The sequence below is a fragment of the Thunnus albacares genome, chromosome 12 (genome assembly GCF_914725855.1).
Source record: "Thunnus albacares chromosome 12, fThuAlb1.1, whole genome shotgun sequence".
NCBI classification, from domain to species: domain Eukaryota; kingdom Metazoa; phylum Chordata; class Actinopteri; order Scombriformes; family Scombridae; genus Thunnus; species Thunnus albacares.
In genome coordinates this window covers 3,506,527-3,527,665 of record NC_058117.1, presented here as the reverse complement: position 1 = coordinate 3,527,665, position 21,139 = coordinate 3,506,527, and the positions used below count along the sequence as shown (strand labels likewise).

At 38.2% G+C, this 21,139-nt stretch overlaps 2 protein-coding genes across 7 annotated transcripts in view; one reads left to right on the top strand and one right to left on the bottom strand.

The window, feature by feature from the left end:
- The window catches only part of acot11a (acyl-CoA thioesterase 11a), a 16,643-nt gene extending 8,651 nt beyond the window's left edge, over window positions 1–7,992 (top strand). For all 5 annotated transcript variants that reach the window (XM_044367619.1, XM_044367624.1, XM_044367622.1 and 2 more), the window contains exons 11-17: window positions 1,065–1,120; window positions 1,335–1,401; window positions 3,577–3,660; window positions 3,742–3,875; window positions 6,275–6,442; window positions 6,546–6,672; window positions 6,753–7,992. In XM_044367619.1, the coding sequence (XP_044223554.1) occupies window positions 1,065–1,120; window positions 1,335–1,401; window positions 3,577–3,660; window positions 3,742–3,875; window positions 6,275–6,442; window positions 6,546–6,672; window positions 6,753–6,992 (876 nt within the window). In that variant the 3' untranslated portion in view covers window positions 6,993–7,992. The remainder of the gene's footprint in view (window positions 1–1,064; window positions 1,121–1,334; window positions 1,402–3,576; window positions 3,661–3,741; window positions 3,876–6,274; window positions 6,443–6,545; window positions 6,673–6,752) is intronic.
- On the bottom strand, window positions 7,751–21,139 carry fam151a (family with sequence similarity 151 member A). Of its 2 annotated transcripts, none has more exons than XM_044367625.1 (13): window positions 19,504–21,139; window positions 19,108–19,271; window positions 16,743–16,892; window positions 16,447–16,596; window positions 16,184–16,346; window positions 15,766–15,823; window positions 14,617–14,706; window positions 13,471–13,547; window positions 12,883–13,019; window positions 11,911–12,081; window positions 11,066–11,172; window positions 10,304–10,483; window positions 7,751–9,352 (listed from the first exon to the last, which is right to left on the bottom strand). In XM_044367625.1, exons 1-13 carry the CDS (start codon window positions 19,572–19,574, stop codon window positions 9,041–9,043), a joined length of 1,830 nt encoding a protein of 609 aa, XP_044223560.1. In that variant the 5' UTR covers window positions 19,575–21,139; the 3' UTR covers window positions 7,751–9,040. The 2 variants fall into 2 exon arrangements, with proteins under 2 accessions (XP_044223560.1, XP_044223561.1); XM_044367626.1 differs by having other exon boundaries at window positions 19,445–19,555.

Genomic DNA, 21,139 nt, shown 5'->3' with positions numbered 1-21,139 from the left:
TGATAATTGTCCTTGAGTATTTGATCCATTTTTTTTTAATCAGGAATAGATTTTTGACTGCAGCTTCTAGATAGCTGAGATAACTTTTTTTATATTCTGGAAAATAAGCAATATAACTTGTATATAAAGTCGTGCCTGCTGGTTAAGACTTTTAAGCACTTATTAGCTAGGCTTATTCAGGCAGTGTGCTTTTGGCAGGCACTACGCTATACACTCCAAAACATGAGCCGGTGAAAACCTAACAGTGGGTCAGGTGGGGTCAATCTTTTATAACTTTCAGAAACTGACAAAGTGTTACTACTGATGATAACTAATGATAACAGATTGGATTTGTTAATCACCACCACCTTTCAAATACTGCACTACATATGGCTAATCATTTCCCAGCTGTATAGACTGCAGTCATATGAATTTGTATTGAAGTTGACTTCATATAATCTTCTCGGTAAGTTCTCCAGAGCTGGGACTGGAGAAGTGTGAACGCTTGGCTCAACAAAGACCAGAGCTATAAACTTGACACGACCTGACAAGTGGAAAGAATGCTGGCGGAAAAACGTCACCACTCACAAACCCTTTGAAGGGCCGGCATAATGTTCAGTGAAGCAACTCTTATCTGTGTTGTACTCCTGGATTTATGATTCATGCAGTGAATGGTTGAGTTGCAGCGTGAAAGGTGTTATGTTTGTGGCTTTACATATTCATTCTTTGACAGTAGTACTTTCAATATAGTAGTAGTTTGAAAGATGTTGCCAGTCAGGGAGTGTCAAGTGAAAGATGCTATCAGGTTAAGTGCATTATGGGAAGTGTAGGATCCAGTGTTCTCGGAGCTAGTTAGAATATCTCAGCCTCTGCTGCCCACATTTTGACTTATTTTTGACTTATTATTTTTTAATCTGTCTCTGGTGAGTCCGACAATGTTATAGAAGTGCAAAACTTAATTGCTCAAGTATGCCTTTAATTTTACAATAACACAGCAATACCTAAAAATGTTACATGTTGCACCTTTAATTGAAATAACACTATTGTATGCTTAAATGAGCCCCTTCTATGTCTTTCATTTACAGGAAGGGGAGAGGAGGTTCCAAGAGGCCATAGCCAGAAAGAAGATCAGATTGGACAGGTGACCTATTTGTCCACTCCTGTAAAGAACACATTCTTTCTCAGCTTTTAGATGTCCACCTCAGTGTACCAGAAGTCAAACAGTTTGTATGATATTTTCAGTTTGTTTGAGCTAAAACTAAGAGGGATTTAACTTTTTATTGGTCTAATTGTGTTGTGTTGTACACTTGAAAATATCAAAAATGCTCCTAATTGCTCCCCTGCTGCTGTTTCAGGAAATACATAATTTCCCATAAACAGGGCGAGGTCCCTCTGTCTGTACCATGGGACCCCACAAACCAGGTGAGGGATGTTTAGGAATCAGTCTGTGATCGCTATGATCAATAACACATCAGAAAACTGCAAAACTGAAACTGTCGCATCCTCACAGACTGAACTCTGAGATTTTTGGCATAGCATTGTTTATTGACCTCCATGACACCAACTGCCTGGTGCTTGAAAACAGATATTCAGGCAATTAAAGCAGCAACTGATACAAAAACATCTGACAAACACAAGACCTGTATTGTGTGTTTGGTTATATTCTCAGACAAAAAAAATAGAGCAGAGAGCAGAAGGTGACAGAAAGTTAGCTTCTTGCTAACTATTTATAAGCAGCATTAATGTAGCTGTAGCATCCTAATAGTGTAATTTTACTCGTCATTTTATCAGATAAACTGTGTTTTAGTGTTCAGCAGTAGATAAAGACACACACACACACAAACAAACAGCAAGCTTTTTATCTTTAACCTGTAAAACTGTCATCTGTTTGAAATAACAATGACCTTTACATAGGTCAACTTTCCAAGGAACATTCTCTATCTGAGATCACACAATAAGATAGTGTTTCACCAACACCTGCTCTATCAACATCTACATAGATAAACAGGGAAATCACCACTGATAACAAGGTCAGTTAGGAACTTGTAACTCTGTTAAACAACTCATTCAGTAAAGTCACAATAAACTACTATTAGTTATTATGGTCAAAGGTCTGTGTAGTTACTCATTTACTGAAATCATCATTCATATTTGAGAGAGTATAAATTTTAATTGGTAGACTTTATAATACTACTTGACATTTTCCAAAGCATTCATCTAACATGTTTTTGATTTGATTTCAATGAATTTCAGTGAAATATGAAAGTTAGTCCAGCATAGTTATCACAGTCAAAATTCCAACTGAAATTAGGCCGCCTTTTTTGTCTACTACAGTAACATAACTGCTCTGTAAATCACTTGTCCTGAGTTGTCCTTTGAGAAAACCAAAAAGGGGAAATTTATATTTTAAATTCTTTTACTTCATGGTGTTGCCCCCTAGTTTTGCATTTGAAATAATGCATTCTGTCATGTGCTGACGAAGCTTGAGTCCTTATTTCGATACATCCAATCAAATCTTGAATAAAGCAGTAGGGTGTCGTCATAGGCAGAGCAGATGGTCACACTGAGCCTGATTGCATCCTGCTACACAACACAAGAGCCACAGACTGTCAACAACAACCCACATTAGCTTTCCTGCTAAAGTCTCCTTCTTATCCAATTTACAAACATGAACACATGTCCTGCAGCTTAGCTCGTTGAACCAGCCGCCAAACAAACATTCACCGGGGAAAAGTCAGTTGCAGGATAGATAACTTATCTGCAAATGTCACTTTGGTATGTTTTGATGCTGGTTTGGTTCTTACTCTTCAATACCACTGCTAACAACACACTGTCTGCCCATGATATGTAGTTCAGCAGTTAGTTTACTTTGTCTCCTTTCTGTATGGTGTAACAATGGTAGCCTGCCACCTGATGTCAGACAAATAAACCTCTGACACACTTCCCTGCTCAGACAAAAAGGTGCATTTCTGATATTTCCCCAAATAGTCCCTTTTTTCAATCTAATAATACAAAACCATTAATGATACATTTAAAAAACATGTTGACATTATTTTTGACTTCAACGAGGGATGATTAAATATGACTTTCAGTCAACCTTGAAATGCTATCTGACTTATTTGAGTTACTGCATTACCATTTAACAATAGCTTAAATTTAACATCACTAAAAGCAGATGTAATGTTGTCTGTGACAGATCAATCTAACTATCTTCAGAAAGCGTCAAGTCTCTGCAGGTTAATTTTCATACTATGTTGAAATGAATGGAAATCGATGGCTGCCTGAAAATGAAGTAAATGTGTAAAAAAAATCAAGCAGAAATATAAAGTATATTTGAGTAATAAAACTAAAATAAATGTCATACTTCAAAGACAAAGATACAGATTTATTCAGCAGTAGACTAATATGAAAAACTTTGTAGCATGTGATAGGAGAATTTAGTGATTTTCATCAGATGGCTATCAGAAAATGCTGCTGCTGATTCTTTATATCTTCTTGTAAACACTGCTTATGTGCTTATGATATATGATACAGTGGCCTGGTATCAAAATGCTCTCTTGTGCTCTGTGTGTATACTTATTTGTGTGTGTTTTCCAGGTGTATCTGAGCTACAACAATGTTTCAGCTCTGAAGATGTTGGCTGCTAGAAACAACTGGCGCCTCAGCTCTGAGAAAGACAAGGTATCTGTTGTTCTCTACTTGAAAGAGAGTTTTTCGTTCCCCATGAGGAGTTGGATGATTAATATTATTCTTGGCTCCTAGGTTAGTCTTTACACGCTGGAGCAGAAGTCCATGTTGAGTTTCAGGGTGGAAGCGGAGGTGGATGTTCCTCCTCAAAGAGCCTTTTATCTGTTGGCTGACCTAAGCAACCGGACAAGCTGGGACACACATTATCAGTAATGCTTTCATACAAACACGCACACACACACTCACACTTATAAATGGTTATAAATGGTTATAAATGCTTATAAAAGATCAGTTCAAGCTTGACAAACTGTCTTTTCACTGTGTGTATAAAAGTCAGGGTATACTTTATGACCAATCCTGCTCAGGATAGGATTTTAGAGGTAACAGATCACACACAACCATGTTACTGATAAGTTTTAGTCCTGAAGTTTATTGAAATCCATAGCTCCATGCCATTTTGAGAATGATATAATGTTATGTATATTATGTGAGAGAAACATGGTGAAATCTTTGGTCATCGATTCAAAACAGTGTCCTAGATCTCACTGTAAGACACGTCCACTGATGACTGATGTGGAGCTTTGGCAACCAAAGACCACCTGAGATAAAATTCTGACAGTGTCTGAAATTTAAGACCAAATTCTCACAACGTGACGGCTACTACGACCCACATCTACAAACCACATGTCTGACATGTATTTTTTAAAATATGTTGATGTACACAGTAATAATCTTTCACATTGTAATCCTTTTATTTGTAATCTTTTGCATATCTGTGCGCTGCTGCATGGCCGTGCACACTGTGTGTTTAACAAGCAGAGTTTATGTTGTGCACCAGCCTATGTAGGTGCATATTACTGTCTTGATAATGTGCCCTTAAAATAACAGTGAAACACTGCGCCATTGACTTCAGACCAGGTTGTTGTTGGTCAATAGTGCAATCGCTCTCTGCTGCCTCAAGATAGCAATGCACCAACAAAGCGCCTGACCACACCTCAAAGACCAACACGCCCATGGGCGCTCTGATGGGCGCAAGTGCATTTGCTATTCAAAGAGTGTGGGCACTGAACGGGAAAATGACAACTGCGTCGCTCTTAAACTAACAAAGACACTTGTGTCGCGCTGGGTGCCGCTTTGTGCTGGACATAAGATAGGGCCCAAATTCTGACACTAAATGACACTAAGTTCAGTTTTTGAAGAAAGTTTAGGAAACACACTTGTTCTCTTTAATACATCCATTACACACAAAAACAAAAGCAATGCAGGTGAAACAGAAAAGAAGTTTGTGTGACTTTGCTGCATTTTAAAACATAGGAGCCATTCAGATGGATGATATGAGCTGAAGACACACCTTTGTTTTCATATATTTCTATTTACATCATAGCACTATGATTCACCAGGCATTCAGCACACAATCTGACAGCCTCAAATTGATATTGCACCCTAGTGTGACATGAAGCATTGGTTGGTTTAACAGAATGTTGATATTTTTAATTTTGTTACTCGGTGGTTGTTAATTGTTAATTATTGATGGTTTTTGTTAGTAGTCTAACTTTTGTTATTTTGATGAGCAGTTAGCACTGCAACATAAAAGGTGGAACAAATTAACACGTTACATCTCACAAATACACATTTTTTTCCTTTGCAGTGAAGAATCCAGCTAGTATAGTTGGGTTTAGGCTCATAATCAGAAGGGATTAACATTGCATACAAAACAAAGTTCACCTTTTGCTGAAGCCAAATAGCCTTATTTGTTTAGTTTGGTGTAGACTCTGCTGGTTTCTGGCAGGCAGCTATGTGACTGTGGCCAAGTAGAAACACAGGTCTCACTTTATGTGAATAGTCCAATCAGGGCTGGGCAATATATCAATATTATATCTATATCATGACAGGGCATAAGTGTTGTGTTTTCCTGGTTTTAAAGGCTGGCTGCATTACAGTAAAGTGATGTAATTTTCTGAACTTACCAGACTGTTCTAGCTGTTCTATTATTTGCTTTTATCCACTTAGTCATTATATCCACATTACTGATGATTATTTATCAAAAGTCTCATTGTGTAAATATTTTGTGAAACCACCAATAGTCATCCCTACAATATTGTTGCAATATCGATATCAAGGTATTTGGTCAAAAATATTGTGATATTTGAGTTTGTCCATATGGTCCAGCCTTAAGTCCAATGAGATGTATCAATACAAGGTCTTTAAAGTTTCAGGTGATGAACAATCTATACATACTCTGTGTCTGGACTGAGTATGTAGCTCTGGGACTGAACCACTTGTAAAACCATAACTTGTATTTTTCACTTTTCATATTGATTAACAAACAAGATATAGCATGTTTACTGCTGAGCTTTAGGAGCCAGACTAGTTGTTTCCTTGTTTCCAGTCTTTATGCTAAGCTAAGCTAACAGACTGCTGGTAGCTTAATGTTTATCTTACAGACATGACAGTGGTATGAATGTTCTCATCTAACTCTTGGCAAGAAAGTGAATAAGTGGATTTTCCAAAATAAGGAACTATTTCTTTAACAGTATCATCAAATTTTCTTCACTTTATTTCAAATAAACTACATTTTATCATCTGTGCCCTGTATGTCCTAATCTAGGAAATGTGAGCTGATTCACCGGGTGGACGATGATGACTTCTTGTACCGTGTGGTGGCTCCATCAGTGGGTCACGGTGGGTTGAGATCCCCCGCTTCGGCCAATCAGAGAGATGGGATCCTCCAGGACTTCATTCTGTTGGCGTCCAAGAGGAAACCGTGCGGCATTGGGTCAGTAGAATGAGTGTCTGGAAGATGTCAACAACACATCAAAGGTCACACACCTCTAACCTGCAGGATTTACTGTTGGTTTTTGTTTTTTTTACCTCTTCAGAGATCCATACGTCATCGCTCTGCGTTCAGTGTCGCTGCCCACTCATCCCACCACTGAGGGATACAACAGAGGAGAGGTTCTATGTGCTGGATTTACCATATTAGAGACCAAAAACAACATGTCACTGGTAAGATGAACAACGATTTTAGCTGATTGTATTTTTACATATAATCTTAACTTGACCGTTATTATTTGGTTCTTTTTCAGATCAGTTATTATAACCAGGCGTCTCCAGAGGTTCTTCCCTACATCTCAACAGATATTGCCGGCCTTTCTTCCTCTTTCTACAACACCTTCTGCTCCTGCAGACAGTACCTGACCAAGAACAGACTGCCGTCGGAATCCGAGGAGCAAACCAGCCAAAACCAGGCCACGAATATAGACAGCCCCACCACTGAACAAAAAGTTGACAGCCTGTCAGTGGTCCTCAACAGCACTCTCCTTTAGACTTTTGGGCCAGCTTACATCACAAAAGTGTAGTTAGTCTGCTGTTTACACAGGATGGTACGATGGACTGTTTTAATTTTTCACATTGAGAAGGAATGATATTTTTCACATATTTCTTTATATTAGAAGTTTTCTTAATAAAAAAAATGTTAGAATAGAAAATCTAATAAACGAGTCAAAGTTTTAAAGATCAGAATAAAGTTAGGAAAAAAGAAAACATGCCTTACACACTTAACGCACAGCTTAATAATAAACCAGAATCAGATGTAAGACATACAGTAGACCTGATTTCAAAATGAAGACTCATTCAGTGTTAAGTATTCAGTTTGGACACAAATGAAACATTGTGATCTGTGCCACCAATGGTCACTTAACATGAATTCCTTTTATTTTTTTAAATCCATGGTGAATGTTATTGTCAAAGTCCTCCTCCACTCAAAATGTGTTCTGCTTTATTTTATGTGCAGAGACACCAGAAGGCTGTTTTCACATTCATCTGCTAAAGAGGAAAAGTTTCACTTTGCTCAGCTTCTATCCGAGTATAAGTTATGTAGTACTTCTGAGCAGGATTTGTGACACCGCAAATAGTTTTTAAGCTAATTGTGGTCCAGTATGCAATTTATGCAAGTGTGATGTGGAAACTTGAAGCCTCCAGGGAACAAACACTGAGAATGGACCTTACAGTGAAGTAGAAGACAGAAGGAGGAGATGTAATTTTAAGGATTTTAAACTTGGTAATTGAACTTTTTGTGTAAAAAACATAGCAGGTACATGTTGTTATTCAAAGCATAGCAAAGCAGTATTTTTATATATCTCAGAACATACCTGGAGGGGGTCTTTAATCTAACCAAGTGTGAGCTTTACAGGGAATGTGGGGTTCTTTTTGAAAAACACTAATAGCATGAAGTGGTGTAAGACTTGTCTCTATTTGCTCACTGCAGTTTGTGCAAGGTGACATCTTTCTTTTGATAAAAACATTAAACATTGCTTTAAACTAAAATGTTTTTAACAGAAAATGTTTGCTCACAACTGAATATGATTACACGACTACATTATGGCACTTTATCTTGGAGACAGTTTGAAGGTAACATATTACTTTCTAAAAAAACTGCCGTGATAAAGAAGTGATAATTGAGTTGGTGAAGTAAAACTAAAAATTGGCCAGAGGGTTAGGTGAAAGTAAATGCCTTATGTTCTGAGATGTGTGTGGCACTCTCATATAGTTTTTCAATGGGTCAGCATGTTAAAACCCTGGTGAGACTTTATTATACACCAAAGTTATTGCAGTTCATCCTGTGAGGATCATGAATGTCTGTACCGAAATTCGATGCAATCCACCCAAAAGCCGTTGAGATATTTCACTCTGAAACAAAAGCGTCAACATGCTGGTGGCACTAGAGAAGTCAGGGGATCACCACAGTCATTAGGATATATTGTGTGGGAAGTATTAATGTCTGTATCAAATTTTGTGCCAATCAATCAAGTAGATGTCAAGATATTTTACTCTGGACCAACCAACTAACTGATAGTCACACTATTAGCTAAAACAATTTATAGGCTAATATATTTAGCAAGGCAGCTTCTAATTTGGCAGTCAAAGAGTCATGACATGTAGACATGTACTGGAAGAAGGGTGTTTTATTGATGAACATATTCTGCAACAGTGGTTTTTCTCCTACAGAGTCAGGTGTGGATAAACCCCCAGTTCACTGGCATTCAGAGAACCAGGGTTATAAATGTTAATAAATGTTACCCTGCCTTTTATTTAATTTAACCAACCACCACTATAGAAGTCACTCAGAAGTATAGTAGTGTCTTGCAAATCAGGCACTCTTTATTGCATTGTTTACAATATATTTTACTCCATATCAGCTGATAATAGTAGCCCTCCAGTATATCTGTCAGGCTGTAAAAATGAATGATGTGCAATGTTATTGCAGTACCGCTGATATATTTCTATTCACATTAATTGTGAATAGAAATACATCAAATAACTGTTTGACACTTTTTGAGTATTTTTAGTCTAGGTAGTTCATATCCATCCTCAGTTATGATTTGTTAGATATCACATATAGGTTTTTGTTTACTCTTTCTTTTTGCTGCATCATCAGAGCTTTCAAGTGTGACAAAGCTTCAGCACTGTTCCCCACGTCCTCCTCCACTATGATGTCATATCTGTCCATCATGTCCATCAGAGAGTAAAGCTCCTCCTCTCCTTTTGGCAGTGCTGCTGTGTTCAGAAGTAGAGCCACCCTCTGAGACAAGCCCGACACTGTCTCTGGGACCAGAGGGGGCCAGCTCTGCTCTGTCAGGACGAGGGTGACGTAAGGGAAAAAACTCTCTACTGTGGACACAAACCTCTGAAAGAGAGAGAGGAGGAGGTTACAGCAGAGGATTTACACTATGTAGATGACAACACATAAAGAGACAAATTCAAGAATAATTAATGAAATGTATCAGGGATCACAGCTCTGTCAAGATAATACTTCTATAATACTTCTCAGACCTAAATGTTGACCTATCAGAAGATGATTGGCATTCTACAGTATGTGTGTAACTCCACACAAAAACGGCAGTGTTGGAGATCGTGTGGGCACAAAAATGCTAATCATTCTCACATTTTCTGGTGATGTGAGAAGATATCTATATTTTGGGAAAGCACATAATGAATTAACCTCACACACAGTATGTATAGATGGGTGCTGAAGCCTCAAAGGAAGACAACTAACTAGGTATAGCAACCAAAAGTTAATTGTGCTCTGCTGATCAAGTGTACGAGTGCCCATATTGAAAGCCTGTAGACTAGCTTATAGTCAGTGGAGTAGTAGTAGTAAACAGTTAGTTTAGGTGGGCTACACCTTCTCGTTCACTTGAATGAGAAAGTGTATATGTATGCAGACGTCATGTTAACTGTGATGGATCACACAATTCAAACAAATTTTAAGAGTCTGCTTTTACATTTTCACAAAATATGGAAATGAGTGAAAACCATTGGCTGCCTGGCAGATGAAAAACATTCATAACAGTAAAACAAAACAAATTTCTAGCTGTTATGAAAGTATGTATGATTTATTGTGAAGATTCTGTTAATACTTATTTCTAATGTCTGACCAGGGAAACCTTACCAGTGTTGTGTCACAGGATTTTAATTAAACCTGTCAAACACTTCTTAAGAAGTTGCTAACACAGCTTTTACACTGTTAAACTAACATATTTCTGGTATAAAATCAGTAGAAATTGAATCGCGGTTATTGTATCAGAAGCCATACAGGTGGAAGCAAGTCTGTCAGGCAGGGAGGTACTGTACATACATCTGTGTTGTTACCGCTCTGTAAACCCTCCATGCTGATCCAGACCGGCCTGTAGAGCTTCTCACTGCTGTACGCTGAGTGCAGCAGTTGGAGAGAAGCTTCCAGAAGCTGCTGAGTCTTGACCCGCAGGTAAAGACCCCAGGGGGCGTCAGCTGTCTGCTCAAGCAGCTGCAGGACATCCTGCACACACATAACCATACATAAGGCCTTATTAAGCCTTATGTTCACTTTTAGGGTTGAAGTCAGAAACCTTTTAAGAGATCAACATAAACACAACATAAAACAAAACTACTAATAACATGATAGACTTGTAAAGCCAGACACTAGGTAAGTTTTTGCTTTGAGATTCAAATCCGTAAAAACATCCATTGTGAATCAATTGAGCTCAAACAGACATGTGGACCAATCATTGTGTTACAGGGAGTGTTCAGATAATAATGTCACTTGCCGCCTCTAAAATCTCCCAAACCTCATGAACTGATATTTAAACAATGAGGTGTAGATATAAAACAAAGTATTATTTTAGCAGCTTTGTGGCCCATTTCTTTCCTCAGATGGGTTAAGAAACAGATTTGCAGTTTGACATTTCCAGAACAGCCACCATATTTTAAATCTAAAGCACAGACTAGTGACAGCCCAGAGTGGGGAGCTCCTACAATCAGCTGTAGGAAGGGATCATGATGTCATTTTTTAAGGAAAGTAAAAAAAGTGTTTGCTCTGCCAGTAACAACCTTCTTTGATATACTGTATGTATTGATATACCTGCAGTGTGAGGAGCTCTGAGCTCTTCCCTGAACCTTCCACCAGAGGGACTCCAGGTCGGTCGGTGTCAGATCCCACCCGAAGCATCAACATACCACCCGCACCATCTGCACAGGTATGTTGGTTATGAACATGACAGTAAAGATGAACAGGATTAATGCTTTGTAGCTGTCACAGTGATGGAGTGTGTTCAAAACACCAACAGTGTCCACAGGTTTACACTATCATGACGTCCTCACTGAACACATTAAAGCAGTGAAGAAAGACCACAGTGCAATCTATACAGCAAACTATACACTTCAGTCAGTGTCAACCTCATTATAAAAAGTAGCTGCACTGTGACCATAGTATAACTCATGAGAATGTATTTATTTATTTTAAATCGAAGGAAATCGTATTACTGTGATCATGGTTAATAAAAATTCAGTGTCTTTTCAGTGACTACCAAGCAAAAAAAAAAAAAAAAAAAATTTTTTTTGGACTTATTTTGCATTTTTAAAGCCACTGTGTAGATTTGTTTGTGCAGTGCTGTGTGTCACAGTGTCGTTCTATATTCTGCCACTAGATGGCACTAAAGTGACAAATTTGTAAAATCCTACACACAATGACTTTGATGTATAGAGCAACTGCTGATGGAGAAAATACTGTGATGATGCAGTTCAGCTTTGCAAGACAGCATAATGTTAATAATTCAATAATTCAATAATAATTGAGTACAGACAACAATGAAACTGAATGACTGTCTGTCTGTATGTCTGAAGAAAAACTATTAGTGACAGCTTTATGGTGTATAAACAAGGGGTTCCAGGAAATGTGTGGAGGGGCTGTTTTTGATATCTTAATACCTGAAAGTTGAGCCAGTAGAGAGGCCTGATCAGTGACAGTAAACCAGTGGACTTCCAGGCTGTCATGTTGTGTGACTGCAGATGGGAAGTTAGAGTCTGGGTGGTGGGTGTGATAGAGGAAGTCCATCAGGTCTCCTCCAGGATAGAATCTCCTCAGACGGCCCTGCTGTCCTGTAAACATGATCAATACATAAGTAAATGGACATACAGTACACAGCAACTAGTTGTCTGTAACCTTTGTCATCTGTATGAAAATATGAAAATTGTTTTTCGCTTTTGACTAGTGTATCACCAACATGGCAGCTAATGATGATGTTGTAGATGATATATTCTTTATGAACAATGACATGTAGTAAAATCTTAAAACTGTAAATCTTTATAATATTACATTCAGAAATTACATTTCCTGTGAGTCTAGCCAGTGACACCCTGTCAAGGCCTTGTGAGAGCTTTTATCGTTGTTAAAATTTCAAGACATTCCAACAATTTTCATTCGCAATTTGACTGACTATCACAGCAGTGTTGGGTCATTCAGTGGTGCCTTTTATTGATTATTTTAACTACATTTTTTAGTGTCAGCCATGTATTCTGTTTTTATCTTAGCTCAAATATAGTTTTAATATTTTTAATAAACCTTTTTCCAGCAGGTATTCAGTAACTCCAATACTAAATCATGAATTATTTTTACATTTTCCATTTTTGACACTTTGTATCTTATACATAACCAAAAAGTTAAAGATAAAAAAAACTTTACATATATTTTTTAAAATGTATTTTTTGTTAATTTTTATATTTATTATTAAGAATGTAGATGAGACAAAGCAAAATGGCCTACACAAGATATATTTTTAATCTTGGTTTGGATGTTTTCAGTTTCTTACATGCTGCTCTACACATTAAACTCCACTTTCTTTCTAAACTGGGTGACTGGTATCTCTTGATGTTTGCATGTTTTGCCCAGTTCTTCCTTACTTGCAATCTCTTTAAATTCTGAAAGCGTTGGTTCATATATATCATAGTAGACTCTGGCAGGGTGGGTGTTGTCACGGATGAACAGCAGGTCGCTGATGTTTGGGTGATCTGGACCCTGCCACAATGTCAGACTGAACCTGGAAACAAAATCACAACACCAAAAAAGACTCAGTGTCACAAAGTGCCATATCCAGTGGATTATTACTGGAAATGAACACAAAAAAATGAACAAAATCACAGTCACATACTGTAAATGAATTGAGTTTTCTATGGTTTGAGACCAGCTGATGCTCTTTTCTGAGATTGCTCAGCAACTTGTGAACCAGAGAATTTTTCCCTGAAAAAAACTATACCAGACTGTATGTGTTAGTGTTTAGAACATTAAATATGAGAGCTTTAATGAGCTGATATGTGCTTTAATCAAGTGGAGACAGAGCAAATAGCAAACAGCAAATTATGCTGTGCATGGAAATGCTGTGAATGATCACTTTAAGGCCTGTTTATAGATAGAGTAAGGAGTGGGTCATTTTCATAAATAAATGATTGTATTTTCGGTCATTGTCATAATACAGATGGAAACTGTGTTACCGTGGTGACTGGCTGAGGAGCCAGCTGATGTGCTGCCAGCCCCTGCGAACCAGCAGGGCTTGGACTGGGAATGTCACCTGAAGAGACAAATCAATGTTAATGGAATATATTAATGGAACTGCACCACACAATATAAACTGAAATAAAGATGACGGCCTTCAAGGCAAGGTAATATGCATTGCAATTTGGCCCCTATCATTTCAGTTTGGATTGTGTTTAAGTGTTGCATAACAGTCATTAATCAAACTGCTACAAACTAATTGCCACATGGTGCCTCCCCTGAGGGTCTGGGCTTCTAAGACAGCTGCCCAATTGATAATCCAGCCTTGTCTCATGCAGAGGATTGCCAGGGCAATTTAAAAAATACTTAATGACACACATAGAAATATAAGTAGCATCAGCCAGTGTCTACAAAGTAAATTCATGATTTTTTAAGTTTCCTGGTTAAAAATAAGTTTTTAGCAACAGGGGCTGTACATAAGTAGGTAGACAACAGAGTTCCTCTTCCAGTGTTATGAAAGGTGACTTCTGCCTGTATCACACTACCTGTTTGACGCTACTGAAGAGGGTAATGATTGCTTTAAGTGATTTTTTCCTCAGACATTTATCCCTTTAAGTATCTGTCACTGTAGCGCCCTCCTTCTGTTTCCTGTTGTAAACACATTCATCAGATTTCCTGCTACAGTGTATCTGGTAGATCATGACACAAAATGCAGCACAGATGTCATTAGAGGTTTCCAGTCTTTGTGTTGATAGTCTTATTTGTTCATGGTAATATATCAAACTTCACTTCAAAGTTCTTCAATATATCAAACATCTGTCATTTTAGCTGTGACACTTTAGTCAGTTCTACAAATGACCCTGTTCTGCCGGACTATAGCGTCTCCACAGTAGGGATATGATTTTGCAGATATTGCAGTTACTTGTGAGAGAGTAGTTCAAACAAATACTTGAATGAACTGTGTTAACAAATTGTTAGTGATAGAGCTAGTAGCCACCACATCAAGCTTCCAGCAGGACAGTTTGAATGAATCCTGCTGTACCACTTTCTGATCTGACCGGCATCATTTTCAAGCTGTTTGATAGTTAATAATACTGGATTATCTTCTCTCCTACTGATGTTTTGGCATGTTTTTTGATGCTTACCTTTTGGGGGACATCTTTGATCATGTCATACATGTCCTCCATCATGGACCTGGTGTAGGTTGCAATTAAAATCGGAGGAACATAGGCTACCTGTCAGAAACAGTGTAGCATAAGCTGTACAGTACAATCATTCAGACAAAAAGCCACAATAGCAGCAATATGAGGCTGATTATTATGCACTAGAAAAGAACAATTGCTGGAAAAATGAAGGGATGACTTTGCTATTCATAGGCCCTTAAGTTATCACTAGTGAGGCATTAAAATGTAAAGCTTGGACTCAAAAGGGAAGACCATGTTGTTAACTATTTCAAAGTGATTTGTCCTCTAGTGAGCATTAAAGTTCACTGGGTGATGCTAGATGGACTGACCAAAATATACAGGCTTCATTCTTATGGTTTTTCTCAGCAAATTACATTACATGATTTAGCCACCAGTGGTGGGGATGAATCTTACTGACATTGGTTATCTTCTGACTTTTTTCTTGCACAAACATGACATTGACATTTTGAGGTTTTAGCGAATATCTTGACAACTATTGGGTGGATTGCCATGACATTTGGTACAGATATCTATGGTGGCCAAAGGATAAATTCTAATAACTTTGGTGATCCCTTTACTTTTCATCTAGCGCCATCATCTGGTCAAAATTGCAATTTGTCCAGTAATTTGATTCATCACCAAATACATGCAGAACTACATTCTTGTCAGTCTTAGCTGCTTTGTGTTTAGTGCTAATTAGTAAATGTTAGCACGCTAACACGCTAAACTAAGATGGTTAACATGGCAAAAATTGTACCTGCTATACATCAGCATGTTAGCATTGTCATTGTGAGAATATTAGCATGCTCATTTTAACATTTAGCTCAAAGCACTGCTCCAATCAAGCAGAGCAGCTAATATGGCAGTGGACTCATAAACTTGTTTCGGACCAATTCAGGCAGAAAACATTTCTTATCCAGAGTGGATGAATGTAGCACTCAGGACCTCACTATTTCTAAATACTAGCTACATATCTGTCTTTGGCCTTAGCTTTGGACCAAGGTGTTGCATCCATATATCAACTGACCAGCTGACTGACATTACCATCACTACACCCTGTTATACAAGTACTACACTGTGATTCCTAATCAGGCTGTGAACATGTAATACCATCCATCCAGGAGACAAAGTCACATCTGGAAACTTCTCCTGAATCAACTGCAGAAATCTGGAAAAGGAGGAAGGAGGGAAAGAGAGTAGAGGAATGTACAGTCTGTTATTATGGAGCCGTGAGTTAATGAAACTATAATGTTGTTTGTCCTGTATAGATACGTACATTACAATTCACTAACATTTCTTTAAATTCTACATTTTTTCTTATATCCTATTATTTGCTGCTGCATTTTCCAGACCTCCCAATGTAAATTATCAGTGTATCTCCTGACCTAAATCTAATGTAAATCCATCTTTGTTGAGGGAGTGTTTCTGATTTGATTTTTCTGATCAATAATTCACTTAATACATGCATAATGCAAGCTTGAGGAGGCACTGATGGACAAATAAATACATAAAAATCAGGCTTTCTTACCTGGTTCCATTGACTGGAGGCACGAAGGCTGGTACGTTGGGACCTCGGAGGATGTCTGCATTAAGCCAGACAGGCCTGTTTATCCCTCTACTACTGTTCTTTTGACTAAGCAGGTCCAATGACAAACCCACTGATGCCAGAGACTTAAAATCCAACTTAATGCCTGCAGAAAGATGTAGAGATTTCTTTATTCTAATCTGTGAATCTAAAATCAAATTGAATGGTCAGTTCTGTTCTACTACACTTCAGTCAAAGCCCAGAACCTTTTCTAGAGGCCAGCACTGCATCCAACCATTGGTCCAGAGTGTTGTCACTATAGACATTAGGAGGGTGGGCCATGATAGGGATTGGCTTCTCATTGGGTGTTCCATAACCTTCCAGAGTGACATCAGCCTCCAAGATCATGACATCACCTAAAGGGTCGGGAGAAGGATATGTTGTCATATTAACATCAGTAAGTTCATCCTCAGCACATCTGAGCTCCAAGGACAAACAACACCGTCAGTGAAGAATCATATTTTGTGTGTGTGTGTGTGTGTGTGTGTATTTGTGTGTTTACTTGCGAGAGCTTTGTTCATTTCCTCCTTGCCGTTGGCTCTGTGAAACCAGGTAGCCAACAGACCGTCAGGCTTGCTGATGTCACCCGACTGCACCAGGAAGTCCAGCATGTCTCCACCAGTAGAAAACGAGGGGAGAGGAGTTGGAGAACCTGATTGGACAGCAAGACAAATGCAGGTACACATGAGTCTATACAGGACTGTAAAAACATTCAGGTCAAGACTTAAGGTCATTCACACAGAATCAGATATACTTTTACATACATCACATTCTAATGTATTGTGGGCAATACAATGCATAGATCTAACGATCAATTTATTAGTCATTTATTAGATATGTTTCAAGTAATCCCCCTCCATTTTTCTTTTTGTGTTAGATGTACAATTATATTTTTTGTGAGATTTGTTCAAGATTTGTTCCCTTCACTTAGAAATGTGTTTTTCTTCTTGTTCTTTCAGTTGGATGTTTGAGCTTCACTGTGCAGAATGATTTATGTGCAAAGTTTGACACTAGAAGGCTGTTTTCACATTCATCTGCTGTGGGAGGAAAGTTTCGCTGTGCACAGATCAGTGCGAAGAAGAAAAAGTTAAAAAGAAAAGTTAAAAAGAGTGACACAAATGAGTTAACTTTTGGCAAGAATTAAAAAAAAAACAATTTAAAACAATTTCAGATGGTGGATTTTAAAACTGTAATTAACAGGTACATTTCAGTCCTATTAAATTTTCTTACATACATACGTATTTACTGAGAACCACTTGAAATGACATATTCCTAAAACAAGAATCAACAGCAGAGTATAGTTTTCTTTCTGTCTGTCTCTATAGCCTTGTTAAAGATACATTCCTTGATGTTGTCAAGGTGCCCAACAGTGCCCAGAATCCTTAGATTTTCTCCCATCACACCACTGATGTGTTGAAACTTGACTGTGAACAGTGAGCTGGTATAATGTTGTTCATTGAGCACAGACAGTGATGGATATTTATCATTGGGCTTTGCAACCAAATCAGCTAGTTTAGCTAGTTAGTTAGTTTCTTCTTGCTGGATTGAAGTGAGTGAGGCTCATGGAAAAAGTGATGTAACATACGTTAGCAACATTTGAATCAAAATGCGATGATAGCTGTGGGGTTGTTGCTTATGCAGCCAGCCCACTGTCAATCAAATCTGATAAAGCCACACACACACAGTCCCGATGAAGCAGATCAAATGAATTCTGAGTGTTAAACTCATAATTAATAACACCTTAGGATATTTTTTTCCTGAACTTTCCTGACTTTAATTGTTCATGATCTAGTCATGAGTATTTAATGTTACAGAGAAATACTAAACTAAGTTTTCAGAGCCTTTAAAGGTACTGTGGCAAAGTGAAGTCCTGCTGTGCACTACAGCAGGACTGTTGCCTAGTGATGAATATATGAATATATGATGCATCATCACATTAAGATTAACAGTGTGTGTTACTGCGAGAACTTTGACCGCCCTACTCAAACACAGCTTTGGATAAATGCATTATAATGATCTTAAGTGATGTAAGACAGCAGCAGTTTTAGCCTGTGACCACTATGTTTCCATGCACTTTATAAAGCTACAAATCTTGTATCACACTTCAGAGAAATCTCAGAAATTAGACTTAAGACTGGGTTTATTATATGATTTACCAAACCCAGACAGACATACAGACTGAACAACAACACCTTTTTACCTTTTTCCCCTCATCAAAAAGAATATAATAGTTATTATTCTGAGACAGACAGAGAATTTTGGCAATCTCAGATAAGGGAGTTGATGTTTCAGGTTTGTACAGACTGTTGATCCGTTCTCCTGCAGATACTCAGCTCCAGTGAGAACAAAGACTCAGATTTATCACAGTGGGACAGAAAACAGAGGGAGTCAAAGTCATACGACTTCTCACTCCCTCTAAAACTGCCATGACTGTAACCAGTAATAGCAGCTTGAGCCTTTTTGGCTGTTAAGACAATGACAGGACTTTTTTCACACAAGATGTTTTGGCATGTGACAGAAGGAAAAGCAGTGAGACAAATAAAAAAATGATGGACTCATGGCTGAATTCCATTTAGCTGTTTCAGTTTCAGGGTCCTGCTATGTCATTAACATTATTTGTAACACCTGAGCTTTTCCTGCTATGACACGTTAAAATATCTGCTGTAAAAAGTAGATACTTACTCATTTTTAAATATTTGTGGAACTTTGTACATGTTACTCTTCTTTTACTACTCCTGCTGGTCAGGTACACAGTATTGTTACCTTTATTCTATGTTTTAAAATAAGCTTTGGAAATACTTTGTAGTGATATCTAGAAAATGTTTATGCAGTTTATATGTTTATAATGTTACATTAATATGAGGTACCTGACTTTTTGGTGAGCAATATGGCGGTGACAGTAATGATTATCAGCAGTCCGACAGCCACAGATATCCTTATCAGGTGTTGTTTTGTCAAACAGCCTAGATAAAGGTGTTGCTGTCTCTTCCTGCCTGAGTGGAAACCCTCTGGGTCAGGCTGCTGCTTGATCCTGTAGGAACACAGTCAAACATACAGTAGAACAACTGATCACTCATCAATCTGTGTAATTATATGAACAACAGTTATCATTTAAGAAGCGATATACTGTGGTATCTTTAGGTGGTATTATGCTCAAGGACACAACACACACCACCTTTTATGAAAGGAATGTGAGGAGCTCACCTATCTTGCTTTGTATGTGCAGCTTGACAGATATTTCCATTCATGTGTTTGTCACTGACCTGTGTTGCCCTTCTTCTTCTGTGCCTTTCCCAGTCTCTTCCTCTCTCTGGCTTTCCTCTCTTTCCTCCATCCTCTTCCACCTGGTCTTTAAACCGTCCGCTGAGTTAAAAAACGTAGTCTTTGTAAAGAGCTCGACGTACAGAGACTGAGAGACAGATATGGACGTATCTCTCCATTTATATGAGCCGTATCTAAAGAGCAGAGATCACAGTGATTTCACTGATAAGGTGCACATGCTCTCTTCATACTCCGCTCTTCCCTCAGAGCTCTGTTTTATGGTTAAAGGTGAACTTGGGAGAAACAGTGAGAGCAGTGTCCTTTAATAAACAAACGTGTTTAGTGGAGGGACAATAAGTATGTTTTTTCACTTATGGATCACATTAGAAGTCAGCAGTTGGGGCCCATCTAGGGTCAAAAGACAGATAGAGAGAAAAACTACAGTTCTGCTACACAAGTGATACACAAAAAATGTTTTCTCCTGATTTTTCCTCTAAACTTTAGGCAAATTTGACCTGTAATCAGAAAATCACTTTCTTTTGTAAATGCATGAGGCAAACAGGTTAGGAAGCGGGGCTGCTGCTAACCATTTGGAGGCCCTAAGCATAATTGGTCATGGGGGCCCAGTTTTCTCTTCTTCCGTTTTTCAGCTTTTTTTCAGAGATTCATGTTGTCTCTTACTTTCCATTATGCCTCATTCAGGGACGGAGCTAGACTCTCAGAACAGAGGGGGTGAAGCATTCTCAAGGGGCCTTTCTAAAACAGTCATTTTAAAATTCGCTGCTGTAAAATAGCTGATATATCCTATTAATTATCACAAATTGTTATTGAGCCATGCAAGACTATGTCTCAGGTAACATACAGTGAAGCCACTTTGAGACAAGCTTGTTCTGAAGAACAAAAAGGAAAACAAGTTGCCAGCCGCGGTCAAATGTTTCAGCACTGAGGGCAGCATGTGGTGCTTTACTACACCGATAGACAGCAACAAGCCAGGTGCTCTGTCTCCATATAATGTCTTTCTAACACGGGAATAACATAAACATAAAATAGACACAGCGGTCTCCAATACTACAAGGCCTATTCAAATACAAAGCAGACAGTCTACAACACCACAGGCAGTGACACAGACAGGTGCTGAGATGCGGTAAACATAGAGTTAAACAACAGATTAATCTAACATTATGACTGATTTCTTCATAACGAACTTTTAAATTAATGAAGACTAATTATGGATGTTTCACTCGCCAGTTGTTGTCCTTGCTTGGATGCCTAGACTGCTGTAGTTTAGTGTAACGTTAGTCCATTTGTGTATTTCTCCGTCCTCCATGGAACAAAAATAATCCGAACAGTTAAACAAACTTTTTAAAACTTCATCCTCCTCTCCTTCATGGTGGCAAACCTGCCAACCACTTAGTCCTTATTAGTGTTTATGTCCCACTCAATACACAGCAAAGTGAGGTTGGATAGTTTGGCCTCATCCACACACGAACGCAAATAACTCTTACTGAGCTTCAGAAGGCTGAAACTTTGTCTGGCAAGTTTAATTCACCATAAACATAAAAAGACGCAAATATTTCTCATATTTTGGATAAAGTTTTCAGCGAAGTTAGTCATAAACGTTTAATCGCTGCTTCTGCG